The sequence below is a fragment of the Oncorhynchus keta genome, chromosome 30 (assembly GCF_023373465.1).
Source record: "Oncorhynchus keta strain PuntledgeMale-10-30-2019 chromosome 30, Oket_V2, whole genome shotgun sequence".
Lineage (NCBI taxonomy): Eukaryota > Metazoa > Chordata > Actinopteri > Salmoniformes > Salmonidae > Oncorhynchus > Oncorhynchus keta.
In genome coordinates, this window is record NC_068450.1 from 23,127,780 (window position 1) to 23,144,615 (window position 16,836).

Genomic DNA, 16,836 nt, shown 5'->3' on the forward strand with positions numbered 1-16,836 from the left:
ACATAATCTCACAAATAACCCTAGTCTCGGCGTTAAAGAGCAAGGAGTGGGAGTGGGCGGCCAGCAGCGGCAGCAGCAGCGGCAGAAGGAGCAGTGGAGGTGAAACATGAGCATGTGAAAGCAATTACAGCAGCAGGCTGGATGGAGCTGTTAGCCTGAATGTGGGCTAGAAGGGGTGCCGGCTCAGGCTGTCTCTCCATCCCTATCCCATCGCCAAGTTGTCCGCCGGCCAAGCCACTTCCCCACAACTCTGCTGGCCTAAAAATCAAGAGGCCCTGCACAGGCAGGCGTGGTCCCTCCTCCAGCTCCACTCACACTGTAGACTAGACCCTTTTAGGAAAAAACTATAAGCCCTTGTTTCCAACGATGATCTATTAACTCACCCTGGGAGGACTAGGAGAGAGGGAGGGAGGGAGGGAGGGAGGGAGGGAGGGAGGGAAGGAAGGAAGGAAGGAAGGAAGGAAGGAAGGAAGGAAGGAAGGAGAGAGCGTTAATGTGGAGCATGCATCAGTGAAGCTGGGAGGGGTCAGGGCAGGGGTTATTGATATTGCTTAACTGAGGAGACCTCTGGAAGGCATAAATAGCTGAGGGAAGCGTTCAGGTCTCGCAGTCCCTCCTCAAGACAGCCCAGGCACAGGTTTCACTCCTCAACTTCAACGATAACCACATCTGTATCTGCAAACTCAGTAAGTACCCACTCCTCTGTCATCTCATGTCCTGCCTTAATGAATGTCAAGTGGACCTTTGTGTAGAGCGGATCTGACAAGCATGCGTGCAATGAGTACTGTAAGTGTTTTGTGTGGAAAGCAAAAGCTATTTGTCACTCATCTAAATGTTGTGAACAAGTGTTCTATGAATGCATGATGTTCCTAATGGCATAAGCTTATTTATATTCATGAATGCGTACACATGAATTGTCAGACTTAATGTCGCTGCTCTTACATTCCTAGGCTTTCATTGTCAGTAGGTTAGCTGTGAATGTTCATACTCATGTAGCCTAATGCCTACAGGTACATTTCAAATGCAATAATAATGAATGAAGACATATTATCGTGTATAGACTGTAAACACCTTGGAATTCTATCAGTGCAGATATTAATATAAACATCTACATTGATGTTAATCTGACCTGCTTCTGTTTCCCATTTCACTTTCACACTCATTGTTGCACTGTGTTTAGGCGAAGCGAGTGTTCGAGTATGGAACTGTGGAAATGTTTTAAGGCCAAAATTCTTTCCTCCTCAGTCATATGGACCACGTACTTTAAACCAACACAGAAGGAATGTGGTTGGTTGCCCAGTCAAGTGGCGCAGAACCTGAAATGCCCCTCATTCCCCTATCTCTTTTCCAGCTCAGTAACAAGCATGGAAAGAGACATGAACGTGAGCAGCACTAGCAGTGTGGTGCACTGGCTAGCCAGCCTGACCCTAACCCTGCTTGGGAGTGTCCACCCCATGCCTGTGACCATAGACCCGGTGTGCACGGCAGACACCACTGCCAAGTACAGCCTGACATTTACAGGGATGTGGAGCCAAACCTCCTTCCCTAAGCAGTACCCAATCTACCGCCCCCCTGCCCAGTGGTCCCCTCTCATTGGTAAGTGAAATACTTTTTGGGCGAAGGCAACCTAGCAGTTAAGAGCGTTGGACTAGTAAATGAAAGGTCGCTGGTTCAAATCCTCGAGCTGACTAGGTGAGAAATCTGTCGATGTGCCCTTGAGTAAAGCATTTAACCCTAATTGATATTTTAAGTCACTTTGGATAAAAGCGTCTGCTTAATGACAAAGAAAACATAAAATAAAATGTACTGTTATTAGCCTGTGATCTGACTCCCTTTGTTTATACTGTAATAGTAAACATATACCGTAGATTCCTATTTTCATGAATAAAACATAGACATCAGGTAAATACTATAGACATCTGGTATATGTATATGTAGCCATGCATTGCAGATTTCCACATTTTCCCTATAATTAAAAACTCTTTGAGCACCTGGAAAAGCGGTATATGCATCCAATCCATTCCTATTAGTTTACGGTGTGCCTGAAAAGCAGACATTTTAAATACATTCTGAGCTGCTAGTTAAGAGCTACACAAACTGGGGGAAACAATCCATGTAATTCTTCCATTCCAGGGGTGACCCACAGTTCAGACTATCATATCTGGCAGCGGAATGAGTTTGCAAGCAACGGGGTGAGGGAGTTCTCTGAGAAGGGCGAGGCCTGGACTCTGATGAAGGAGGTGGAGGCGGCTGGGGAACGCATCCAGAGTGTCTACGGGCTGTTCTCTGCTCCAGCCTTGGTTGGGGGAACGGGTCAGATGACCTCAGAGTTTGAGGTCTTTGCAAGGCACTCTTTCGTAAGTTTCTCAATCTTCACAGAGCATTCAATATCAAAAATACATATCTCAATGTATGTCTATCTTATATACCTCTCTGAATGTCCATCTATCTTATGAATGTGCACCTATTTACTTGAAGAACCTGTCTAAATTTTAGACAGGTTTTAGACTCTAAAAGGTATGTATTTTTGAGACTACGCCAGAAATCAAGTATATTGTCATGGAGAGATAACTATGTAAAACCTACACCACATATTCTAAACATTGTACCAACTTTCAACATAAAAGGTTTTTATGAGTATCCCAGTAGGTATAGATTAGTAGATTCATATATTTGCTGTTCATTTGCCAACTCTCATTTATATGGACCAAAGCTAACAACCATAAAAAAAAATATATATATATATATAATGGGGCAAAAAAGTATTTAGTCAGCCACCAATTGTGCAAGTTCTCCCACTTAAAAAGATGAGAGAGGCCTGTAATTTTCATCATAGGTACACTTCAACTATGACCGACAAAATGAGGAAAAGAAATCCATAAAAGCACATTGTAGGATTTTTTATGAATTTATTTGCAAATTATGGTGGAAAATAAGTATTTGGTCAATAACAAAAGTTTATCTCAATACTTTGTTATATACCCTTTGTTGGCAATGACAGAGGTCAAACGTTTTCTGTAAGTCTTCACAAGGTTTTCACACACTGTTGTTGGTATTTTGGCCCATTCCTCCATGCAGATCTCCTCTAGAGCAGTGATGTTTTGGGGCTGTTGCTGGGCAACACGGACTTTCAACTCCCTCCAAAGATTTTCTATGGGGTTGAGATCTGGAGACTGGCTAGGCCACTCTTGAAATGCTTCTTACGAAGCCACTCCGTCGTTGCCCGGGCGGTGTGTTTGGGATCATTGTCATGCTGAAAGACCCAGCCACGCTTCATCTTCAATGCCCTTGCTGATGGAAGGAGGTTTTCACTCAAAATCTCACGATACATGGCCCCATTCATTCTTTCCTTTACACGGATCAGTCGTCCTGGTCCCATTGCAGAAAAACAGCCCCGAAGCATGACGTTTCCACCCCCATGCTTCACAGTAGGTATGGTGTTCTTTGGATGCAACTCAGCATTCTTTGTCCTCCAAACACGACGAGTTGAGTTTTTACCAAAAAGTTATATTTTGGTTTCATCTGACCATATGACATTCTCCCAATCTTCTTCTGGATCATCCAAATGCTCTCTAGCAAACTTCAGACGGGCCTGGACATGTACTGGCTTAAGCAGGGGGACACGTCTGGCACTGCAGGATTTGAGGATTTGAGTCCCGTAATGTGTTACTGATGGTAGGCTTTGTTACTTTGGTCCCAGCTCTCTGCAGGTCATTCACTAGGTCCCCCTGTGTGGTTCTAGGATTTTTGCTCACCGTTCTTGTGATCATTTTGACCCCACAGGGTGAGATCTTGCGTGGAGCCCCAGATCGAGGGAGATTATCAGTGGTCTTGTATGTCTTCCATTTCCTAATAATTGCTCCCACAGTTGATTTCTTCAAACCAAGCTGCTTACCTATTGCAGATTCAGTCTTCCCAGCCTGGTGCAGGTCTACAATTTTGTTTCTGGTGTCCTTTGACAGCTCTTTGGTCTTGGCAATAGTGGGGTTTGGAGTGTGACTGTTTGAGGTTGTGGACAGGTGTCTTTTATACTGATAACAAGTTCAAACAGGTGCCATTAAAACAGGTAACGAGTGGAGGACAGAGGAGCCTCTTAAAGAAGAAGTTACAGGTCTGTGAGAGCCAGAAATCTTGCTTGTTTGTAGGTGACCAAATACTTATTTTCCACCATAATTTGCAAATAAATTCATAAAAAATCCTACAATGTGATTTTCTGGATTTTTTTTCTCATTTTGTCTGTCATAGTTGAAGTGTACCTGTGATGAAAATTACAGGCCTCTCTCATCTTTTAAGTGGGAGAACTTGCACAATTGGTGGCTGACTAAATACTTCCCCCCCCACTGTATATATACACACAACACCGTTCAAAAGTTTGGGGTCACTTAGCAATTTCCTTGTTTTTGAAAGAAAATTACATTTTTGTCCATTAAAATAACATCAACCTGATCAGAAATACAGTGTAGACATTGTTCATGTTGTAAATGACTATTGTAGCTGGAAACGGCAGATTTTTTATGGAATATCTACCTAGGCGTACAGAGGCCCATTATCAGCAACCATCACTCCTGTGTTCCAATGGCAAGTTGTGTTAGCTAATCCAAGTTTATCATTTTAAAAGGCTACTTGATTATTAGAAAACCCTGTTGCAATTATGTTAGCACAGCTGAAAACTGTTGTGCTAATTAAAGGAGCAGTAAAACTGGCCTTCTTTAGACTAGTTGATTATCTGGAGCATAATCATTTCATTTCATCATTTCTAAGAACAAGAATAGACTGACGAGTTTCAGAAAAAAAGTTATTTGTTTCTGGCCATTTTGAGCCTGTAATCGAACCCACAAATGCTGATGCTCCAGATACTCAACTAGTCTAAAGAAGGCCAGTTGTATTGCTTCTTAAACAGCACAACAGTTTTCAGCTGTGCTAGCATAATTGCAAAAGGGTTTTCTAATGATCAATTAGCCTTTTAAAATTATAAATTTGGATTAGCTAACACAACATGCCATTGGAACACAGGAGTGATGGTTGCTGATAATGGGCCTCTGTACACCTATGTAGATATTCAATTTTTAAAAATCTGCCGTTTCCAGCTACAATAGTCATTTACAACATTAACAATGTCTACACTGTTTTTCTAATAAATTTGATGTTATTTTAATGGACAAAAAAATTGAACATTTCTAAGGGACCCCAAACTTTTGAACGACATTGTACATATATGTTTTTACACAATATTCAGAGTCTGCATTTGGGATCAGTTTCTTATTATTGGCCTCGGGGTATCCAATAAAAGATGTCAGCAAAAAATCATTGTTACTGTTGGAACTGTAGTTGAGGAAAGCTCTGGAGAGATGAGAGTACGGAATAATGAAGAGCAGATTAAGACCACTGATCCTTTGAGTGTCTGCACTAAATTTGAGTTTACTGTTAGACGGACACCTAGAAACATCCACACATAACCCATCCTACTTCCCCCCCTCTCTCTACAGCTATCCTTCATAGTGCGGATAGTTCCCAGCCCAGACTGGTTCCTGGGAGTGGACAGCTTTGACCTGTGTGAGGGAGACCAGTGGAAGGAGAGCGTCACACTGGAGCTGTACCCCTACGACGCAGGCACTGACAGTGGCTTCACCTTCTCCTCTCCCAACTTTGAGACCATTCCTCAGGACAAAGTCACACAGGTAAATCTAAAAGAGCCCATGGTTCATCATCATGTCCATACTGTAGGTAACTGATGATGCTATATCAACTTTGGTAATCAATACCAGAAAGTGCTGTTGACAACACAACTTGATTTGGTCCTTTCCAGATAACGTCATCATCTCCAAGCCATCCTGCCAACTCTTTCTATTATCCCCGTCTGAAGAATCTGCCACCCATGGGCAAGGTCACCCTCACAAAGACCAAGAACAACCAGATCTTCAGCATACCCATGGAGCCCACCCAGTTCAACCAGACTGGCAATGAGATTGGCAATGAGATTGAGGACTCTCTCACAAGTAAGCAAGAAACATTGAAGAAACAAATACAGTGAATTAATATTTATTGCTTGCTATCCTGCAATCCTACCTCTCTGATAGAAAAAAACTTGATCAATTAGGTTTTTAACTTAATCATCATCTTATGAACCAAGATGTATTCGATTTCACCCCATTAAAATGAAAGAAGAGAGCAAAGAATTGGCACTGGCCATCTGGCAAAACATAAAGAGTAAAGTAAAGCCTTGCGGTAATCGGATCCGTTGTGCGCCAGCATTGAGTTGGAGTCAGCAAGAGCTGTTCCTCTGTGCCCATGGCAACCAGGCAACACACAGGATAAAGGAGGTCAAAGGCATTGGACATTTCCTGCCTCTCAGCACTGATGTCAAGTAGTCCAGCCTTGCTTTTATTTCCACGTTACATCCTCCTGCTTCTCTAATGCTCCCAAAAAATAACCTCAATCTGTGATAGATATCAGCATTTTACTGGCTCATAACATGTGAGGGGGGCTTGGCAAACCACATGATTTTATAAAAAATACAAAGTCAAGTTTCTGTCATTTAATTATTCAATTAAAGTTCATCCAGGTTTAGCAACCGTAGCCAGGAATGTACAGCTACAAGCTTAGGATATATAAAAGCATATATTTTAAAGAGTTTCCTTATATTGGGATTTACTTTGGCATACATACAACATACATTTGGTATCCCTGTATATTCTATACAATCAAAAAAAGTCCTGTTTCCTACAGTATTACAGCTATATTTGACATAGCACTTGGAAATATTCTATAACATTTTTTTCTGATTGAGCAAATTAACTAAAAGTTTAGTATCAGTTAATAAATCAAGTCTTCCCCTTTCGTATGAAATGGTGTTGGGTGGATTAGCTAAATCAGTCATTTTAATCTATGCCTGAAGGCTTATCCTTGTGTCGCATGTTATAACTCCAGCAGACCACCACACACACACACACACACACACACACACACACACACACACACACACACACACACACACACACACACACACACACACACACACACACACACACACACACACACACACACACACACACACACACACACGCACGCACGCACACACACACCTGCTTCAAGTGTTCTATGGATTGCGAAAATAATGTCTTAATGCATATTGCTAACAGAATATATCTGGTGTCCTTCCCACTAGATTCCACCCCTCTAGACTGTGAGGTGTCTGCATGGTCACCCTGGGGCCTGTGCAAAGGCAAATGCGGAGACTCAGGCGTGCGCCACAGAACTCGCTACATCCACCTACAACCAGCAAACAATGGGGTAGTCTGCCCCTCACTGGAAGAGGAGAACAAATGTATCCCTGATAACTGCTTATGACTGGCCGGCAAGAGTACGAAACAGAAAAGAAGAGGTCATGCAAGACGACAAAGAGTACGAAAGATGCGTCCGTCATCTCCACTGGAGAAACCCAAGCTGTAGAAATGGACCCTTTTCTCGCTGGGCTTCCTTGCCTATTCACTGGGAACAGTGGAGGCTGGTGAGGAGAGGACGGTTCAAAGTATTGGCTGGAATGGAATAGATGGAACAGTATCTAACCATTAGAAACAAGTGTAATACCATTCCATTCCAGCCATTACTATGAGCCCGTCCTTCATTTTAAAGTGGCACCAGCCACCACTGACTGAGAAAGATTTATAAATGGGTTACAGACATGCAATTATTGTGAGGCCTGAGGAGTGAAGAGGTTGCCTAGAAACTCTGCCCTTAGTTCATGTGATTTCTGTTTCCCTACGTCATGGTGTTTTCTGAGGTAAGCTAGCCATGAGTCTGACAAATCATTCTTAAATTCAAATCTGGACCTGGAAGCCAGTTCCACTGTTTTGTTCTTCTTCTTCATTGTTCCCCTCTAATCAAGGACTGATTTAGACCTGGGACACCGGGTGCGGCCAACTAATTATCAGGTAGAACAGAAAAACAGCAATACTTCAGACCTTGCAGGGTAAGATTTGAATAGCCCTGTTTACAGACAATCAGCAGTGTTGGAAAAAGTACCCAATCATCATACTTGAGTAAAAATATAGAAGGTTACTTAAGTAAAAGTGAAAGTCACCTAGTAAAATTTTACTTGAGTAAAAGTGGGCACCATGTTCTTGTTTTTAGCCATGGGCAAACTCCAACACTCAGACATTATTTACAAAATATGCATTTGTGTTTAGTGAGTCCGCCAGAACATAGGCAGTAGGGATGACCACGTGTTCTCTTGATAAGTGTGTACATTTCACAATTTTCCTGTTCTGCTAAGCATTCAAAATGTAAGGAGTACTTTGGGTTGTCAGGGAAAATGTATGGAATAAAAAGTACAATATTTTCTTTAGGAAGTGAAGTAAAAGTTGTCCAAAAAAATAAATAGTTAAGTAAAGTACAAACACCCCAAAAAAGCTACAGCATTTTCAACAACAATTTCTCCAGTACTTTAAAGTAATTTTACTTAAGTACTTTACACCACTGACGATATGGCAGTCAACCCCAAAACCTCATCGAAGGCTCCATTACTTACAATAGACCAGATGTGTTTACTGATAAAGCACTCTTTTCCATGATGATCTCTACTACAGAGAATATATTTATTTACAGGGTTTGGACCTGTACTGTACAGTATCAAGCAGTAGAAATCTCACACTCGATCGTGCAATTGAGATATTGTCAAAATCAGAGAGAAATGGCAAAATGTGTACTTTTCTGAGAAAATGTACCTCCTAAAAAACAGTACACCGAATTTTGTTGATGTTTGTCTGTCTGTATGTATGTTCTTTGTAAGTCCAATAAACTGTAAATACATGTAAGTTGATTGCAATTTTATTTCTAATTGATGTAAAGCAACAATATTTCATACAATCAACAAAATACATCATGCTACACAACAGCATACACCACAGCATAAAATAGGCCTACGAAACACAACGATCTCAAAGGAGTGTCCCTGTCATGAAAATCTTTGTTACTCATTGATGTTGTTTGCTATCTATGCCAAAGCTTTCATTAGTCATACCTGACATACTTCATCATGCCATGTCACAGGATAAGCTCTTCCCTAACCCCTAAGCTACCTAAAGCTACCTAAGCTACCTAAGCTACAGAAAACCTGAGAAATAGACTGACGCTGGAACATTCCAAGAAATAGCAATCATACCCTACATCTGGGCCATTGGTGCCTTCCACTTCATATATTTCTGCTTGTTTCTCAAGTGTTGGTCTTATTTCAAACCAATGACAAATGATGGAAAATTACTGGGAAAAGTAACAGGAAAAATAGACAGATTCTTGGCTTTTGACGGAGGACAGTTTTTGCAGATACTATGCGAGTACAATCTTAGGGGAAAAAGGTGCTATCTAGAACCTAAAAGGGTTCTTCAGCTGTCCCCATAAGGAAATACTTTGAAGAGCTCCTTTTGGTTCCAGGTAGAACCCTTTTTGGTTCTATGTAGAACACTTTCCACAGATGATTCTTTATGGAACCCTAAAGGGGTTTCCTATGGGGACAGCTGAAGAACCCTTTTGGAACCCTTTTTTCTAAGAGTGTAGGTTTCATGATGGTACAGTGCACACTAGTTAATAAGTGAACAATTGCATGTGTCTTTATCAGTACATGTGGGCTTCTACTACTGGTCAGGCTTATCAGTTTCTCTGCTGACCTTGGGTACCCACTCAGACGCACAGTTTGGACGGTCGGTCGCAGCAACAGCAGGTGTCAGTTTCTCACACCAGAGTTGTCGCCTGCACACTAGCAACCATAAGGCTCATTATACTCATTTAACTTTGTCACATACTGTGTGTCAAAATGAATGCGAGGGGCATTGGGATGTGGGTTCTGTGTTACCTGGCACTGATGGCTGTTATGTACTTTGATCTGGGTGAACATTAGCAAAAGTGCCTCATCAAGGAGATTCCAGATTCCAGATTTGATTTGATTTGATTTGGTAACATGCTGATCACAGGTCAGTTTTATGGGCAGGTGGAGAGGAGGACATTGTTCTGCATGGTTGACAGGTGAGTTCTATGGGCAGGTGGTTTAAAAAGTTCCATGGATTAGCAGAGATCATGATGAAGTCAACCATTTCAAAAGTTACATGAGTTAGCAGAGATCATGATGAAGTAAACCAATTAAAAAGTTCATTGGGTTAGCAGAGATCATGATAAAGTCAACCAGGAGGCATATGGCACTTGTTTGATATTCTATTACATTTTTAATTGAACCTTTATTTAACTAGGCAAGTCAGTAGTATTCTATTAGTATTTGCAGGCTTAATTTGCAAAATCATCTCTACTTTTTCTGTAATAATGGCTTACTCCAAAGCAATTTTAAGCACATTAGATATAATAAAACATGTGGAATATCGGCTGTCTGTGTTGTGTTTTTCTCAGGTCATTTTCTTTTGGAGTATTGGGAAAAAGAACCCTAACTCCCCTCTTGGCCTCACTATCACTGTGATCCAGACCACCATGCCATTTTTCTTCTAGATATTAATTAAAAAAGCATGACAGATTTGGAAAATCCTAAGTCACATCCCATGCCTCTGGCCCACATTGTTGTGCATGCAGTCCAACTCGATTCTAAGGTTTTTCATTTTCGCCGGTGACAGGCTCGTGAGTTCCTCCATGCACTGAGTCTGCTGGACTGTGTTGCTCCACAACCATATTTGAATATTGTTCTGATATTTCCAATGCAGAGGATTCATTTTGATGTTGACCCCAGTGCTGAGACACAAAGACAAGGCCCAGACTATGGAGTACAACCTGAAACCCCTAAGAGACCAGATGCAAAACATCACCACAAGGAAATAATCAAACACACTTTGTTATGAAAAGGGTCATTTTCCAAAATTCTAGTTTCAGAAGAAAGCGGACTATTATTTTGATCAGGACTAGGCCTATAGTACAATACACGAAAACAACAAATATTGTGTTGTGCTACTAGGCCTGTCCTATTAACGGTCTAGAATGAACTATTCACCAGCCCTTTTATTCATAATCACAGGAACTAGATGAGACGTTTTGCCAGATCAGTGAAGAAACCAATGGGAAAGTTTTGTGGTGGGCTGTTGTGTATGTAGGCTTCCATTCAACTATCAGTTGGATTTTGGCAAATCAAAAGACTGAAAGACTTCTGGCAGTGTCTGGCAGTACAATGCAGTGGCCACTAGAGTCAAATGCTATTCCAAACTAGACTTGAAGATCAGTGCTGAGGAGGCATCTATTTTACTGTACATCCTCCTAGAGACAATGTATGAATTAATCAAATGTGTTTGTTTAATTTTACACAACTATCCCAATTTGTTTTCTCAAATGAACACACCAAAATGTAAATAATGACGTGGCCAGCCAATCAGAAAGCGATCTGACATGCAAACAAACCGAAAATCAGAAGGTAGCCAGGCTAGTTGATTGCTACAGTTGCTAAAGCCAGAAAACGACACGGAAGGGTTTGTGACAGTTTGCTAACTAGTTCCATAGAGAACAAAGGGCCATCGAGTAAGTCAGATGTGGACCTTTCTTCAGTAAAATATAATTAACGTTTTAGTAGACACCTGTTCGGGGGCAGCTAAGTAAGAAAAGTTACTGTAACTAGCAAAACAATTTTTTTTGGGGGGCGTTGACACGCAAGCTAACGTTAGCTAGCTAGTTCGTCTTTATAGTCCAACTTGGTAGCCATTAATCTATTTTGGCTGATCTCTGCGACTTAAAAGCAAGAAGATAGAATGTCTGAATTTATAACTATGTCGTAGTTTTATGTATTTTTTTTTACTATCTAACATTTGCTAACGTTAATCTCTTAGCTATAGAAAATGTCTTACTGGATCTGCTGTAACTCCTGCTTCAACCTCCCTGGTCCTGACCGCAAACTAGCTGTTACTACCTGTGGTCATGTCATCTGCAACGTGTGTTTTCAGAAAGGTAGCAAGTTCTGTATGTCTTTAATTGTACCAATGTACCCTGTTATGTATCCTTAAATTAATTAAGTTCAACATATCATACTATCTTACGTATGATGCTATATGAGATATGTTCAACATATACTACCTTACGTATGATGCTATATGGGATATGTTCAACATATCATACTACCTTACGTATGATGCTATATGGGATATGTTCAACATATCATACCACCTTACGTATGATGCTATATGAGATATGTTCAACATATCATACCACCTTACGTATGATGCTATATGAGATATGTTCAACATATCATACTACCTACGTATGATGCTATATGAGATATGTTCACGTATGATGCTATATGATGATATATGTTCAACATATCATACTACCTTACGTATGATGCTATATGAGATATGTTCAACATATGATGATGCTATATGGGATATGTTCAACATATCATACTATCTTACGTATGATGCTATATGAGATATGTTCAACATATCATACTACCTTACGTATGATGCTATATGAGATATGTTCAACATATCATACTACCTTACGTATGATGCTATATGGGATATGTTCAACATATCATACTACCTTACGTATGATGCTATATGAGATATGTTCAACATATCATACTACCTTACGTATGATGCTATATGGGATATGTTCCTCCGTGAAGCTCAGCCTACTTCTCGGTTTGCAGCAGTTCTGTATTTTTTAGAATACACAGGCTAAACTTGAACATACGGACCTCTGCTGGTCGTTGTCTGATGTTACAGAAACAATTTGGCCGCACAAAAAAACGTCATGCAGTTTGAAAGCATAATTCTAGTCCGTGTTATATCGTAATGGCATGCTATTGTATTGTATAAAATAGTGTGCTTGTACATTTTCTTTCAGCCAATCAAGGGGAGTGCATGATATGTAACGCAAAATGTCAAGTTACTCCTCTCTCAGACAAAGTAAGCAGTGATACAGTATCTTATAGATGTTATTATCTGGCGAGGCTCACAAATAAATCTATTTGATAACCTAAACTTTACAATCTTTACTTTCACAGAGTAGTGCAGAAGTAAAGGCCCTCTTCTCTGACATAAATTCTGTAGCAACCAAACACTTAACAGAGATAAGCAAGGTATTTCTCTTGATGCTCATAATAGGATAGGCACATAAGATATTAGCCTATTTATAGTGATAATTTGAAACACCTCAAGGTTGTACTGCATGTATAAAAACAACATATGTATCCACTCTATTAGGTGTTACTATTCCAGGCAAGGCACCAAAAGAGGTTGTTGGCACATTCCCAGCAGAGGGTGAGGCTGGGGGACATTTAGTTGTATCTCTACTACTATTTAATAATACCAAATAGTTTTTAATGGTAGCCTTTCTCTTCTGGTGTTATAATTTGAAACATCTGTGCTCCTTATTTCTCAACCCGTTTAGAATGAGAAGTTAGAAGAAGTTTTACTCAAGATGAAGCAAGAAATGCAGCAAATGTCCAAGTAAGAATGTAAATCATTAGACATCACATATTAACGACTGCTTAGTGTGACTTTAACATTCTTATATTTACCAGGAAAATTACAGAGCAGAATGCCTATATTGCCAAGCTGGAGAGCACTCGTCAGCAGCAAAGGTATCAATATCTTTATGGGTGTTACTGCTTACTACTCACCAGGTGTCACTATCGTCATCTTTGTTTTTCAAACACGAGACCATGGAGGGGACTCATTTGTTATCAACATGTTTTTTATTCAGACCAACTCTAAATGACCATGGTTGGAGATGAATCACATTCCTCTCTCTCTCTCTGTACAGTGCAAAAGCAGCTTCTACATCACAGCTGAACCGTAGTTCTCACAATGCTCGTTCACATCAAATCAAATCAGATCAAATGCAGATACCATTCAACTCACCCATGTCCCTCTCTCGCTACTCGTCTACTACAAGTCTGTAAGTATTACATCTTAGGGAATCTGCATTAGGCCTACACATATAAAAAACAAATGTGAACCCTTAAGTTGAAGGTTACAAATATTTAGCCTAAATGAACATAGATGCCAGTACATAGTATATATCCAGGAATAAGCTAATGTATTGTGTAACTGTTTTTTGATGGTTTGACATAAAATATGACATGACGTTCTGCGGTCGTCCTGACCCAGTTTGATTTATAGTCGGCATGCTGTAGACTAGTCTAGCTGACAGAGAGAGCATGTGTCTGTCTACTGGGCTCTCTGTGGGGCCCTTTGCTCCAGACCTCTATCACAACAGCCCTGAGCTGCAGGGGAGAAAGGGGATCCTCCAATGTAAACTGTGTATATCCTGACTTCATTCACCCTAGCTGCTGTTTGGCTTTGCCCTGCAGTACCACACCAGTCTCACCTGAATAAGCTGGGCAGGCTTGTGAACATTATGTCTGAGTGAGCATTTCCATAATCTTTCTTCCCGGGTTCTTATGAGAATGAAATGTGACATGCCATGTTATGTGATTTCCCCTCAGGGCAGAAAACATGGAGGTGGATAACAGAGGTCTGTTTAGGAAAGTATGTGAACCTTTTCATTTGACCAAATATGGTTCAAGTCAGAGACAAATAATCAAAAAAATTGTATCTAAATATATCTCCGGTTCATATTAATAGTATACTTATTTAGTTTTAGCCGTGTATACCCTGACTCCAAATCGTTCTCCAAATCATTCCAAATCATTCTTTGATGTTTAATACCAGTGATGAGTTGTACGGCAGACTGAAACTGGTTTTAATGATGGAGACGTATGTTTGTGCAAATGGAAATGTTTTTTTCTCCCTGAACAGCCGGAGCTCTCTGGAAGTGTCCAGAGGTTGTCCTTGATCAGCCCTCCACAGGATGGCCGGATGGGTACGTCTGCTACTCTGCTCTACTCACAGACAGCCAGATAGATACCTGTGGAGCTGTTCACTGCTTACGTAACAGCACAATGCTTCAATGGATTCAACTTCTGTCTGTTGTATCTGAATAAGGTTTTTCGTTTGTGTTTGTAGACTCGGCTATGAGTCTGGAAGCACTATATCTGAGTTTTAACATACAATATTTAGGGTGTTGCTGAACTTGTGGTGTGTGAATTCTAAATATTGCATCTTTAGGTACTGTCCCCCATCGATCGACCAATCAGAACACCCTAGTCAACCACTCAGCTCGCTCGGCCACTGTCAGGTCTAACTTGTTATAATCACATCATTATCATAACTTAATCATTTATACAACAATGTGCCATGACACAATAAATTAACTTTGATGCCTTGCCTTCTGTCCTCCCAGCCGCCTGGCGGAGTTGCAGATGACCCCTAACCTGCCATATCGTAGGAACACGGGGTGGGAGACGCCTGTGTTCAAGCCCCCGTCAGCCTACAGACACTCCTCCATGTCTTCTTTGGTCATGTCCTCTCTGGGGGTCACCTGCCCTCCACCCTAACACCGCCAAGAGCCAGCCATCACGACGGCACAAGGACACGTATCTGATCCACTTCTATGCCCCCAACGAGTGACTTAGCTAGAGTATCAAATCACCTGGCAATGGTTGAACTCTCCACCATGGAGAGATGAGCTGTGGAATAGGAAGTGTTGTTCAGAAATTGAGCCCCCTTCACACAGGGTTAAGAAGAGTTTGGAAGCTGTGGTCTGTTGGTTGTGTGTGCAGTGTAGCGTGTATATTGTCATTGTAATGGATTACATACAGTATTATTTGTCACAGTAACAAATAAAATGTAACAAACCAATCAAATTGATCTCTCAATAATTAATTGACCAATAAGACACTGAAATCACAAAACCTGTACAGTAACCTCTGTACCACTGAGTCATTAATCATTAACAAACCACTCATCTGATAGGCATGTTTAGAGGTTGTGATTTGCAGTACAATTAGTTAACACCCACAGTGAGTCCCAGACAATGCCAAGCGTTCCATTGGCCTCCAGCATGACTCACCCAGGACAGGACCAGCTCTACTCTCTTCTCTGTTGTCTCTGGGGGGCCTGCTGCTGCCTGCCTGTCCCTCCCAGGCATTCTCAAGGTCAACTAATCACAAAGGCACCGTGTGAAGAGGTGTGGGCAACATAATTGTGTTATTTCTTCAAATAGCTTGTCTAACATGGCAGATATGACACATGATTAGAACAACCTCCATGGCCTTTTGATTGCTCCGAGCCTCAAGGGCAGGAAATTACTTCTTACAAGCACAGGTTTTGGCTGTCATAACTACTTTAAGGATTTACAGACTTGCACAGGGCAAAAGTGGTGGTTTGCGTGCAAAAGTAGATTGCAGGGTGAGTGTTGGAACACCTTAGTAAGATGGCAGTTAGACTCAAGGCTACACTTCCCAATCCCATCTGAATCAGCCATCTGCTACCAGTGACCTGCTACCTTTCAGGACAAAGATAGAGGAGATCTTGGAAGCACACTATGATTATTTCCTGTGGTTTCAATGTTTCCTTAAAGCTTTTAACAGACATGATGACATGGAATGATGACACCCTGAAGACAGCTGTGGAGCGAGATGAGGACCGTTCATTCATTTTACGTCAACTCAGGCAGCTGTGGGCCGCAAATGAAGCATGATGAAACACAGGAAGTATGGCGGGAACATGGCTCTGACCTGGCAGAACAAAGTCTCCTGCGGGCCGATGAACCAAAATGACCCTCCTTGTTTGTCTTATTAGAATTTGCCAATGCACATTACTTTAATGTACAGGTCCCTTGGCAGAACATTTCAAAGTACCACCTATTCTCAGTTTGGACATAGAGAAATATGATTAGGGAATCCCCTAAAAAGTAATTCTACTCTGATAACATTTCAGGGAATGGAAATTACATTCACATTGATTTGCAGCTGACTTTCCACTCAAAATGAGTCATGCTAAATCAGTGTGTTGT

General features: G+C 41.1%; 2 protein-coding genes and 1 long non-coding RNA gene across 9 annotated transcripts; 2 read left to right on the top strand and 1 right to left on the bottom strand.

Annotated features, from left to right (window-relative positions):
* The first annotated feature begins 504 nt into the window (after positions 1 to 504).
* spon2b (spondin 2b, extracellular matrix protein) lies at positions 505 to 8,813 on the top strand. Its single transcript, XM_035762692.2, has 6 exons — positions 505 to 686; positions 1,352 to 1,596; positions 2,134 to 2,357; positions 5,487 to 5,678; positions 5,807 to 5,996; positions 7,166 to 8,813. The coding sequence occupies exons 2-6, from the start codon at positions 1,365 to 1,367 to the stop codon at positions 7,345 to 7,347; spliced, it is 1,020 nt and encodes a 339-aa protein (XP_035618585.1). The 5' UTR covers positions 505 to 686; positions 1,352 to 1,364; the 3' UTR covers positions 7,348 to 8,813.
* Positions 8,811 to 12,565, bottom strand: LOC118376041 (uncharacterized). The gene is made up of 4 exons (XR_008087403.1): positions 12,424 to 12,565; positions 12,094 to 12,228; positions 11,823 to 12,006; positions 8,811 to 10,773 (listed from the first exon to the last, which is right to left on the bottom strand). It is a non-coding gene; the product is annotated as an uncharacterized LOC118376041 (long non-coding RNA).
* LOC118376039 (probable E3 SUMO-protein ligase RNF212) lies at positions 11,349 to 15,685 on the top strand. 7 transcript variants are annotated; one of them, XM_035762693.2, is made up of 12 exons: positions 11,349 to 11,499; positions 11,805 to 11,922; positions 12,820 to 12,881; positions 12,980 to 13,054; positions 13,179 to 13,235; positions 13,366 to 13,424; positions 13,499 to 13,558; positions 13,741 to 13,875; positions 14,426 to 14,468; positions 14,739 to 14,802; positions 15,048 to 15,117; positions 15,223 to 15,685. In XM_035762693.2, the coding sequence occupies exons 2-12, from the start codon at positions 11,814 to 11,816 to the stop codon at positions 15,374 to 15,376; spliced, it is 888 nt and encodes a 295-aa protein (XP_035618586.1). In that variant the 5' UTR covers positions 11,349 to 11,499; positions 11,805 to 11,813; the 3' UTR covers positions 15,377 to 15,685. The 7 variants fall into 7 exon arrangements, with proteins under 7 accessions (XP_035618586.1, XP_035618589.1, XP_035618590.1 ...); XM_035762694.2 differs by having other exon boundaries at positions 11,376 to 11,573; XM_035762695.2 differs by having other exon boundaries at positions 11,388 to 11,450.
* Positions 15,686 to 16,836: the final 1,151 nt, after the last annotated feature.